The 11,956-nt window shown below is 44.0% G+C and overlaps 1 protein-coding gene across 1 annotated transcript; it reads right to left on the reverse strand.

Annotated features, from left to right (window-relative positions):
- Nucleotides 1–489: 489 nt before the first annotated feature.
- Nucleotides 490–7,249, reverse strand: mtcl3 (MTCL family member 3). Its single transcript, XM_030072933.1, has 10 exons — nucleotides 6,491–7,249; nucleotides 6,054–6,278; nucleotides 5,478–5,636; nucleotides 4,768–4,839; nucleotides 3,514–3,833; nucleotides 2,845–3,004; nucleotides 2,406–2,478; nucleotides 1,660–2,206; nucleotides 979–1,108; nucleotides 490–790 (listed from the first exon to the last, which is right to left on the reverse strand). Exons 1-10 carry the CDS (start codon nucleotides 7,247–7,249, stop codon nucleotides 680–682), a joined length of 2,556 nt encoding a protein of 851 aa, XP_029928793.1. The 3' UTR covers nucleotides 490–679.
- Nucleotides 7,250–11,956: the final 4,707 nt, after the last annotated feature.

The following is an 11,956-nucleotide window of genomic DNA, read 5'->3' on the forward strand; positions in this document are numbered from 1 at the left end:
GCCTCAGGGACAGCTGGACCATTTAATACTGGTTACATAAAAATAAATATCATGACATAATGACAACATGAGGAGTGTTGTCGCCTGTGTCAGTGACTTGATGTCTGTATCAGTTTCGGAAACAAACTTTATGATTGCACATGTGCGCGTGCATGCTTGTGTGTATATGTGCTCACATTTGGCTCCGTGTGTATGCGCATCCATCGGCCTCATAGCTGCAATACAAACCTCAGCAAACTATTTACAGCACAGGCCTCTGCATCTGGACTGGTGCTGTTCTTCATATGGGATTGTGTTATTCTGATCGAGTACAGTAGTCACCATAAGCTATCTAAATTTGATTAGTAATGCAAAAAGACATCTGGGTGTTGAAATCATGTGTCTGCAATAAAAACGCAGATGGTATAGAAATAAACACATTATCCACACTTAAATAGTTCAGTATATCTACTCACCTAGTCCTCCACTGTTGCTCCGAAGCACGTTGTCTCCAATACAGAAAAAGTGGAAAGCGTCTGAGTAGATGAGTGTCTTGGGTCAAACGTGGAAAATGAAACGTGTCCTGTACCTTGAGTGACCTTATGTGATATGCGTTCAACATAACAAAAATCGGAAATGAATGAATAAGTTAAAACAAAAGAAAATAAAGGTGTACATAATATGCTATCGTTAATGTGCTTTACAGGACAAAGAAGAGGGTGAAAAGGAATACCAATTTAAAAATGGTGGCATAAGAGAGTGAGGAAAACAGAACAAGAATGAGGATCAGCAAAATAATGGGCTGAAACATCTTGATGGATCAATGGGAAAGGAAAAGGTGGGAAAGAGGGAGCAAGGGGTAGATTGGAAAAGCAGTGAGAGAAAAGTGCGTGTTAGAGAACAAAGAGATCATAATCATTCAAGTCATGCACCATACATTTATCACCAACAATCTGTCTGCCTCCATTCATTTCCACTCATGTATTTGCCTGAACTCACAGACAGTGGTTCCTCTGCATTTTTGTCCTCCGGCTTGGGAACATCCAGCCGGTCGATGAAGCTCTGCAGCTCCTTCCTGAAGGCTTTCATCTGGGCGTTGATACGGTACAGCAGCTCATGCTCCCTGATCCTGTGAAGCAGAGTGAAGGAGCGTTTTTGCACTATGAGCGACCATTGTTATCCATATTCACCTTTTCCCCCAAAGTATGAGAGTTCCACTTTAAAGGTGCACACCAGGCAAAACTGCCAAAGGTCGATTTAAGTGAGGACTTGTAGCCTCAACTGACAAAAAATGTGGAATAATAATTTGATGGTTGAGTCTTCATAGTTGAGTCATCAGCGGATGTGTTTTGTCAATATGTCCTCACTTAAATCAGCCCAGGGCAATTTTGTGTAGCGTAGCTATGTTTCATTATATCCTCCCTTACTCATGTCTATTGGAGACTTTATGGAGTTTCTCAATCCCTCTGCCTGCATCAGATAAAAGCCTTGTATTCACTACAAGTCATCTTTTTGTGTAATTATGGTTCTTTTTTAATCATCAAAGCCTTTGAGTAAGAACCCAAAAATCACACAAATTGAAATTTTTGAAGGTTTTTAGATTTTTTTTTTTTTTTAGATAACAGCAACAATATATTGAGCGAGAGAGCCAAAGAGGGACCAGTGTCATTTCTGTCATACCTGCCCCCTTCCTCATCTTCATCAAGCCGGGCAAACAGCTCCCCGTTGGTGACGTAGACACGGGCCTCGGCGATAATGGTGCTGGTGTCAGCGATGAGCCTGTCGATGGTCCGGCCCAGCCTCTCTGCCTCGATGCGGATGTCGATCATCTGCTGCCGGTCCTTCAGGCTTCGGGATAAAAAACGGCTGTCCACAGGAGAGTAGAGGGAGCGTGTCGGGGTGAGGCACCGGATGTTCCTGACCTCATCGGAGTCACTCTCACCTCCAATGGGGCCCTCACGCTTGCGGTGGGGTGGGAGGAGGCGAGGGGAGGAGGCCGAGGCCGAGGGCGTGTCGTCATCCCGTCCTCCATCGCTTTCGGCGTCGCTGTCTCGCGGGCTGCCGCGGATCCCCAGGTGGGAGGCCAGGTCATAGCGCTGCATGTTGGAAAGCAGCACACGATTCTCGTACTGAAGCTGCATCACTTTGCCACTCAGCTCATTGATCTGCAGACGCGCCGCCTTCAGCTCCTCCTGGAGGGCCTCCACTTTAGCAGGGTCAGCTCCTCCTGGGTTTGAGTGGAGACAACATTGGAAAGTGGAACACCTCGGCAAATGCCACTTTAAAATGCAGCTCTTGAAGGCTTTGTGAAACTCGTTTGTTATTTGCTACAGATTTATTAAGCTGAACCACAAGATAGATTTCTCTTTCTGTTGGAGGAAGAATAACTCAATACTTGTTAAAGGAATAAAGGTAAACAAACAAACCTCCTCCTCCGTGTCTTGACCCAGCTTCATGGGATCCAGCCTTGTATTTCAGCTTGTTAAGCTCACTAGTCACCTAAATATGAAAATGAATGTTATTTATCATGTGTGTTTAACGCTGTAAAATAGTCTGAGTAGCTATAAGGTTCAGATGAAAATATCTTTTACACAATGCTAATGATGATAACAATATCTGCAGTAGATACACAAGGAAAACAGAGACATAAAATCATAAAATTACATCTTGATTAGCTGTAATTAATGCAGCATTATGTAACCTGATAGTCACATTTAATGTCACACAGCATACTTTATGAATCATGCTGAAAATAGTGAGAGTCTTGTGCAATTTTGCAATTAGAAGGGGAACAACAGTGATAGCTGCCCCAGGCACAGGAATCAAAGGAACTCAGTTTCTGAGTATAATCTAAATAGCATCTACCTTTTTATTCTCCTCCTCCACATCAGCCAAATTCCTGCGGAGAAGCTCTGCCTCGTCCTCCACCAGCTGGAGCTGCTGCCTCAGCTCTGACAGGGCCTCCCCCTGCTCCCTGGACTGATGACCTCCACTGCCAGAACCATCCACGCCTGCTGCCGCCAAGCTAGGAGAGCAGGGGAAAGGAGAACTTGGAATTTGGTTTTTCACCCACGTTTTTTTTTTTTTATTATTTTTTAAACATATGCCAACAATGCCTTTGTATACATGTCAAAGAAAAATCAATTACTATGCCTGACATTAATCTTAATCAAAAGCAGTGTTAGATGTGCTACATTAAAAATGTGTTCACTGTAGTCTTGCACTGTGGTAACAAAAAAAGATACGTCATAATTGTGGTGAGGAAAAGACTCATAGTTCACAGCACATGTAGGCTTTAGTTTGTTGAACCAAGAACAATATAATCAATAGAGGGTTTTTTTTCAGTTTCAGAAAAAAAATACTCACAGTCCTATATAAAAAAAAGTGCCACACGTTACATCAGATCAACAAATATCAAACCCTTGATATCAATGCATTGCCCGTCGAACCAGCACCCTCATCATATTTGCAAGTAATCATGCTCTGGTAATGAGAAGCGGTAATAATGAGATAATGAAAGCAGTTGCAAAGTACCTGTCCTCCCTCATGTCGTCCAGCTCGGCCTTCAGCCCTCTGTTCTCCACCTCCAGCTCCACAATCTTCCTCCCCAGGATGTTGGCCTCCTCCTCCACCAGACGTAAGCGGAGTTTCAGCTCAGACTCGCGGGTGGTGGGAGGCCCGCCGGCCTCCCCTTTAGGCAGAGGGCTGTCCACATCCCCGTAGAAGGAACGGTACTTCTGCAGCTCCTGCTCCAGACGGTCCTTCTCCTTGTCAATCTTGGCCATCTTCTTCCTCATTAAGATGGCTTCCTCTTTGATGAAGGCAAGCTGGCATTTCAGGTCCTCATTTTCCTCCTGTGCAAGGGGAAGAGTGTTTTTGGATGCACCAGTTAACTTCAGCTTTGTAAATAAAGATTATTATTGAGATTATTTGCTCAAGGCCATCATGGGAAAAAAAACACTATTTCAGCCTAGTCAACCCAGTCACCAGAGTGAAATGTTGCCATTTTACAAATACACTGACATGACAACATTTATGAACCAAAATTACATTGCATATCAACATTTACACTTACAGTGAATGTGTTAGAGAATGCATTACATGACTGCGCTATCTAATGTTAGCTACTTTAGCCTCTTTCATTTGCTTCATTAGCTTTGTTAGCCACCAAAGCTACATGGCTAGGAAATGACCATGGTTAAGGTTAGGAAATGGTTCAGTGTCATCATTAACGTTACAAAATGTTAGGTAACATTCTCTAATATAATTACCTAGCTAACACCGGCTAAAAATAAAAACGGCTCGTACTTGAAACGGGACTCAAACCCAGGACTTTGCCCACAGTTGATTGTGCCATCCACCATCCCACCTACATCCTAATGTACTGTTTTTGCTCACTTTATACTATGTTACAAAACTTTAAAAAGTGATAAAGGTTTCTAAACAGTTTGTAGAAAGGTAAAATGCCATTAATTTTTTTCCTAGGAACTGGGCCAGCCCAAATCTTCATCAAGTTTCTGATCAATTGATTTGGGTGCTCAGTATTTTATGAATACTGGTTATCCTTCTGTAACTGTGTCACTGCCTCAGCACCACATCTTGTAAGAGGGTGACAACCAAGTTCTCTTTTCATTTCTAATAATAAATCAAACTGCAATGTGCCTTTTCTTTCATGACAAGGTAGTACGAGTCCAGTGTATTATGTTCAATTTTAATTTGGTATTACGCAAGTATTACGCATCTCTGTCGTGCTTTATAGCTTTCTGATCTGTTTAAATGTTGACTCACCTCAATTGGCGTCTGTGGTGTCTTTCTTTCTGCTTTCTGCCCATCCTTACTTCCTTTTCTTTTCAGTGAGAGCTGCAGGGAAACAGTGGTTACATCATCAGTCCGCTATTTTCTGACAGAAGGCAGTGATATCATGCAGATTTACGGGACAGCGAGAACTCAGGAATGGAAAAACTAGACTGCCTCTGGTGACATATTTAAATGATCACCCAGATTACCAAGTCTGTTGATTTCACAGCCTTCATTTATAGCCTAAAAAAGGATTCATGTATTACCTTTTTACTGAATAATGATATATATGTGTATATGTGTGTGTGTGTGTGTGTGTGTGTGTGTGTGTGTGTGTGTGTGTGTGTGTGTATATATATATATATATATACATACATACATATATACATATATATTTCAAACAAATATCATGATATGATCTATGTTGTAAGCACCTTGCAGGACTTAAAAGATGGGAAAAACCTTAAGAGAGAATATAGTATTGTGTTTACAGCTATGCTATAATAAACTGTTTTTTAACTTTTATCAGAAGTATCATATGCAGAAGTAGAAATAAAAAAAAAGATACAAATGGAAAAACCAACCAAAAAATAGTGTCTTAAAATTAAAGTTTTGTCTTTGAAAATGATTTCCAATGCACACACGTGGGTACACACAAGACATACACAAACACAGAGGCACACACTCCCACCCCCACTCACCTCTTTGGCTTTCTCCAGCTCATTCTGCAGCGCCTGCTTGGTGACCTCCACCTCTATCAGCTGCTGCCTCAGCTTCTCATTCTCCTCCTCTGTCTTTGTCCTCTTCTCCTCCACGTTCTCCAACTCGTGGTGCAAACGCACAGACACATCCTTTGCCACCTGGGAGAGGGATTAGCATGAGAGACAGAGAGATAGATGACAGAGAGAAAGAGAGAGACATAAAGGGACAATTAGGGGGGCATTATCGTATTTATTTCTGTGTAAAAAGTGAAATAGATGTGATGTGCTGTGAATGCAACAACCACCCATTTATCCACCCATGAGGTCATGCTGCTGATGCTGACAGTAGCAATGGTATTGGTAAGAATAATGGTAATAACCTGGTAATGATGAATGACATAAAATTAGATTCTAATAGCAGGAGTGCCTACATTTGAGTTATTCCTCAGTATTTCAACTGATGGATCAAATGCAGGCCTACCAGAATAGAACAGAGATAGGAAGGCTTGGTCACCCCCTATTACCTCACTTCACTCTTTATGTCATGGTCTGCTGTGTAATATGATATGCTCCCACCTTCAGGTCTTGCTCCAGGCTCCTGAGCAGCTCTCCATCCACCTCGCCAGTTTCTGCGAACCTGAGCCTCTTCCTCTCCGCCTTCCTCAGCCGGTACTGGAGGATCCGACAGTTCTTGTTGGCTCTCTCCAGCTCTCTGCGCATGTCCTGCAGCTGGCAGGCATCCTCCTCATAGAAGGTGTCCCGCATCTCATCCATCTCTGCTCGCATCTCTTCGATTTCATTCTAACAAAACACATTCAGAAAATTAGAATGCGTCACCCAAAAAATAATAAATAAAGTTGGGTATATAAAGCCTGCTTACAAGGCAATACGCCTACAATAATAGCATCACTAGCAATTATGCAGCCTGCAGCTAGGCTACAACAGGTGCGACCATGCATGGCGCACAACGGATATCAATAAACACTGTCAGTTTTGGGCTATCATGCCTTTACCTTTAGGTCCTCGTTTTCGTCCTCCAGCTTCTCAATCTCTTCCTGCAGCCTCTGGTCTGGCTGGGGAGTCGGCTGTGGACTACCGGGCTCCGGGGACAGCTCCGGCTCCGAGGACGGCGGGGATGCTGATTTGGCCTGCATCTTTGTCCCTTTCTTCCCCAGGCTCTTATTCAAGTGAAACTGTATCAGCTCGGACTGCAAGCATCCCTCTTTCCAGAAGCCGGGTCCGCAGCCTACTGTGCTTTTGGAGCTCTTCTTGCCGCCGCTTGTCGCCGCGGCGGCCTCTCCTCCTTTTGGGTTTTTGGTCCTCAGTTTGGGGGATTTAGAAGCGCACGGCTGGTCGGAGACGACGCGGCTCTGCTCTGCTCTTGAGGGCGGCGAGGCGTCTGAAACCGAGCGGGAGGAGTCGTCGGATGTCTGGCCGCCGCCCCGCTCCGCCGCCGTCGCCCTGCTCAGCGTCGGGCTTTCAGCACCAGCAGCCTGGACAGCAGCCGCACCTCTCAAGGCTGAAGCCCCGCCGGCCTGCCTGTCTCTGCCTGTAGCTGTGGAGACGGGAGAATGACCTCGGCTACTTCTCCCTCCCCCTCCTCCCCCACCTCCCCCTTGCTTTGACGTGATGGGCTTTGACGAGTTGCTGCCCTTCTGTGAAGCCTTAGATCCGCCGTCTTTGAGGCCGGCCGGAGACGAGGCCCGATGCTGCTGCTGTTTCCGGCTGCTATTGTCTGGCTGCCGCGGCGAGTCGGCAGAGGATGGGTTCATCATGGTGTCATAGGCGATGGCTCAGCTCATCCACAATAACATCCATGCCCTTCCCTTGTAGCCCTGCAGCTGAAACATAATTAGTCTATGTGTCAGTACTGGGGAGGGTGGATAAAGCTCCAAATCACACCAAGAATAGCTACCTCTCTGTTTATCTGCCTGGTCAATTGTGGAACTTTATTGCTTTGGACGGATATCAAAAGCAGGTGCAGGCAGGAACGCATAGCGCATCTTAGATGAGGGATTTTACACAAACGGGGCTAATCACTATGGTGTCACTAGAAGAGACTGAAGGAGGCTACGTGACCACCAGTATGCACGTAGTAATTAGTGATACCTGGTCGGCCATTCAGTCCCGGCTTGATCTGATAATTGTGAGATCAGCTGCAGCTAAGGTAATTACAGGCATTTCACATTTGCAGAAACTGCAGCTTGTGCACAGCAGAGAGGACAGTGGGCAAACGAGAGCGCATAGAAAAGGCAGTGTCATTGGCTGTGAAATCTGAACCGCCAGGCGGCCAATTAAACAGCGCTGCTTGTTCAGTAAGACACAGTCGGGTCTGAGTGGCCTCTCTGGTCCTCAAATAGAACCAAGCTGAAAGAGAAACTGGTTTGGGCTCCAGGATTAGACCGTTTCTTGGAGCTAAAAGTGTCATGTAGGTTTATGAAAGTGAGAATCCGTTCCTGTCAGCCATCACCTTACTCCACTTGTCCAACTTGAACGATGACTCATTAGTCAAACGGATGAAAGGGGTCGGGGAGCCATAAAGTGACGGGAGGGACGCGCACAATATCATCCAGCCTATTTCACAGTTGGCACAGTTGCTTTTGCGCCTTTTCTTTTGTCTATTTGGATGTAGAAGAACGAAGGACAGATTTTCTGTCAACAAAAAAAAATCTCCCAATCACTGCTGATTAACATAAACAATACAAGAAAAATGCACAATTCACAGTAAGCAGATTTATAGGCTGTAGTGTTTTCCTCGTGCAAACTGAGAGAGCAGCAACAGTAAATCAAGCCACGGCGGAGGCCCAACAATGAGCTGAGTGGTGGACCACATTCAGACATTTGTCCTTTATACAGGTTACACTTGCCACATTCAGCCAAGACAGAGCCACGTGGTCAAGGAAAGCGAATAAACACATATAAACTGTGAACCTGAGGATGAATTTCTTACCTTTTCTGGCTGTTTTGTCGGATTCCGAAGGGTAGTGTTGATGGGGAGGCAGAGGGATGCTGACTCCGAGCGCCTCCCGACCACCAGCCAAACTGTTTCAATATTCATGACATTACATCATCGCTGGGGAGGAGGTACTGAACGGAAATGAAGTTGCACGCAGCAGGCTGTTCTCATTGGAAGAACTGTTGGGCAGCATACATGCAGCGGGCTACATACACAGCTCTCTCTCTCTCTCTCTCTCTCTCTCTCTCTCTCTCTCTCTCTCTCTCTCTCTCTCTCTCCCTACCACACACAACAGACACTGTGATCAGCTCTAAATCAACCTTGAATTCACTCTGTTGAATTGACCTTGGAAGCTATTCATGGACTTAAATGACCCCTATATAAAGCATCTGACTTATCATAAATAATGCAATAAGCAGTTCCTGCCAGTAGGACATTATGTCAGGTCATTATGGCTGAGAGCTGCACACACAGTCCTTGTCTGATGAAGGCCACACAGGAAGCATCCTTGCTCTTTTTTTCAAGGGCTGGGTCGTGGACAATTACCTCAGCCTACTGTATCAATCATGAATTCAGATTTTCAGCAGGTCACGCAGGTGCAGTTGGTATGCCTCTACACCCACTCCTTTAGTCTCCATCTGACGCTAAGGCAGTTTGTTATGGATGAGGCAGTTCAAGCACCAGATTTCATCAAATATACCGAAAAAGAGTTTAAATATGTTTTTGTTTTCCTTAGTTTGAAGAATAGTCCCAGGATAAATTTCTATCTGTGGTTTGGTATTCCTTCTTCTCACACTCTCTTGCAAGGAAATATACCCAATCTTGACTTGGAACCTACTTCAATTTTTCAGTCATGGGAGGTTTTATTTAACACCCCGTGGCTCTGTGTTTCAAAACAATCTTCCCCTCACCTAGCGTGCATTTTTTTTTTTTTTTATTGTTACTTGGCTGCTGTCTTCAACCTCCCTCTCTTCCCCTCTTCTCACTCTCTCTCTCTCAGTTCTGTGTTGGTTGCAAAACCCTTCCACGAATGCCCAGAAAGCATTTATCAGAAGGTTTAGTGTTTTTCTTGAGAGAGGGAGCGCTAATGCTGTCAGGGAATGAATAAGAAATTTCATTTGGAATCCTGCCTGGCGACGTATTCCTCCCAGAATGTGGTTTTGTCAGGAGATAGAAGGTTAGAGTAAATTTGGATTTGGAACCAGGTTCCTGTGTGTGTGTTTCCAAACAGAAAGGGTTTCTGAGCACCATGGATTTAGTTTGGAAATAGGCCCAACTCTCCTAGGCTACACATAAACCCAAGGCATCTTCACCTTGGTTGAATTATACTTGAGGTGGACCAGGCACAACTTGCTTGTCATTTGGGGCTTTTAATTCTTGGCTGTGCTCCAGTGGCTGTCTTGTACCTGATTGGATAAATCACACGCACATTTAAAGTTTGGTGACTGTTTGAAATGCATCATACATGAGGCGGATTGTTCTTGCATGTATCATCCCCGTGTGAAGCCAAGCAAAATGACAAGTAGGTTTGTGGGAAACGCCAGGAATGGAAAGCGATGCTGGATGGAAAGCTGGGATTTGCTCTGCTCTGAATGTCTCACGGCACAGATTTCAAATTTGTCAAGGCTTCAGTAGCTCCTCTGCTTTCTGCCTCTGTGCAATCCATTAGCCTCTGTCGGTGCTGGCTTGTATAACACTATATCTTGATCCATCCAAGGACAAGACTGTTCTTCTTTGTAATCACAGTTTAATTGCCAGACAAAATGTTGCAGGGCTAATCAGCCAGCTTTGTTGAGGGGATGTGGTCCATTTTCTCTAAATAGGATCACAGATGTTTGAGGTCTTGCACTGTCTTACGTGCGCGCGCACACACACACACACACACACACACACACACACACACAAGCATATACACATACACACCATTGCCACCACACCACTTCCCCCATCCCCCCTCTCCTTCTGCCCTGGGACCATTCAGTCATTTGTTGTGGCATTACAGTGACAGATGTCTGCGTCTCGGGGGCTCACATGTGCTAGACAAGATCACTCAAATGTCTTGAATGTCTGAGGCAAAAACACAAAAGTGAGAACAAGGAAAAGGAAGAAAGAGAGAAAGAAAGAAAGAAAGAAAGAAAGAAAGAAAGAAAGAAAGAAAGAAAGAAAGAAAGAAAGAAAGAAATGGAAAGAAAAACAACCAGCAGAGGAAAGAGGTGACTGTCATGTGAAAGTGTCACATCCTTATCAGAATAGAAAAATCAGAATAGAAAATTCACACAAGATCCTCATCGCATATCAGTTGAATGAATTGTATAATTTTCATTTTGGAACGTGATTTATTATTGAGCTGTAAAATCTTATTTTTATAACCCATAAAACTCTGACTTTATGTTCAATTTCTCTTAAATAACTTGAAAGTTAGACAAAAATATGTTTCCATATTGTAGGATAATGTCATATCCATATTGTGTATATGCTGGTTGTAGTGCTTCACTGAAGCTCCATCACACTTTCATTGAGTGAAATATTCAAAGCCAAGGTCCCATCGTTTTATGGCTGCTCTATTACATCAAATAGAAAATATCCATATGTTTTGTGCATCATTTTATACACATTTCACTGTAATTCGGCAGGGCGTATTTGGTATCTTTGGAAACCATGGGATCGGCACTATAATTTAAAATAAAGTTCTGTGGGTTTAAGCAATAACAGATTGACCAATGGAAGCGGCAGGACTGAAGATGTTAAAAAATCAAAATATATACCAAAAATAATTGCTGTTTTGAGGAAATGTATTGCATTAAGAGTCATTTCCCCAATACTTAGGGTCGTTTTGATGATTAGTCTGTCATGCGTGAAGATAATGCTGAGGCAAGTAAAACTTTCCACGACAGGCAGAATTTTTCACCTGTGTCATAAAAAAATAAAACATTAAGACTTGATATGAGACTGAATGACTTGTTAAGATGGACAGGTGACGGACAGTCCTCACCACTCTTGTCACCTTTATTTACTAGGTGGTAGAGATTGAGAATGAAGGCCTCTTACTATCACAAACACAATGTGTATGCATCTTTGTGGAAAGCTGAACTGCTCTCACCTCCCACCCCTTCATCAGACACCGTGCTCGCTGTGGTGTGAGCACAGTAAGGGAAGCTACAAGGACGAGCTGCATCAGCACAAGGACGGAACAGGAAAGAAGAAAAAGTGAGAGAAGAGAAAGACAGAGAGAGAGAGAGGCCTGGGTGAACTTGCATCTAAAAATAACAGCACATCCACTTATTTCTCACATTTAAGTCTCTCTCTTTCTGTCTCTGAGCCCGCACACACACACACACACCCTTCCCCAAATCATCAGAGTGACATCATGTCCAGACAGAGGATCCCAGGCGGCGTTCTTGTCATTGTAAAAGATTGGAAGAATAATTTGCAGTGTCATTCCCTGGCCCTCACCCTGAGATTACATTATGTGGTGTTACTTAAAGGTGCATGTGTGCCATTCCAGTGTCAGTAAATCCTCAGC

This window comes from Myripristis murdjan, chromosome 16 (assembly GCF_902150065.1).
Source record: "Myripristis murdjan chromosome 16, fMyrMur1.1, whole genome shotgun sequence".
Classification (NCBI taxonomy): Eukaryota; Metazoa; Chordata; class Actinopteri; order Holocentriformes; family Holocentridae; genus Myripristis; species Myripristis murdjan.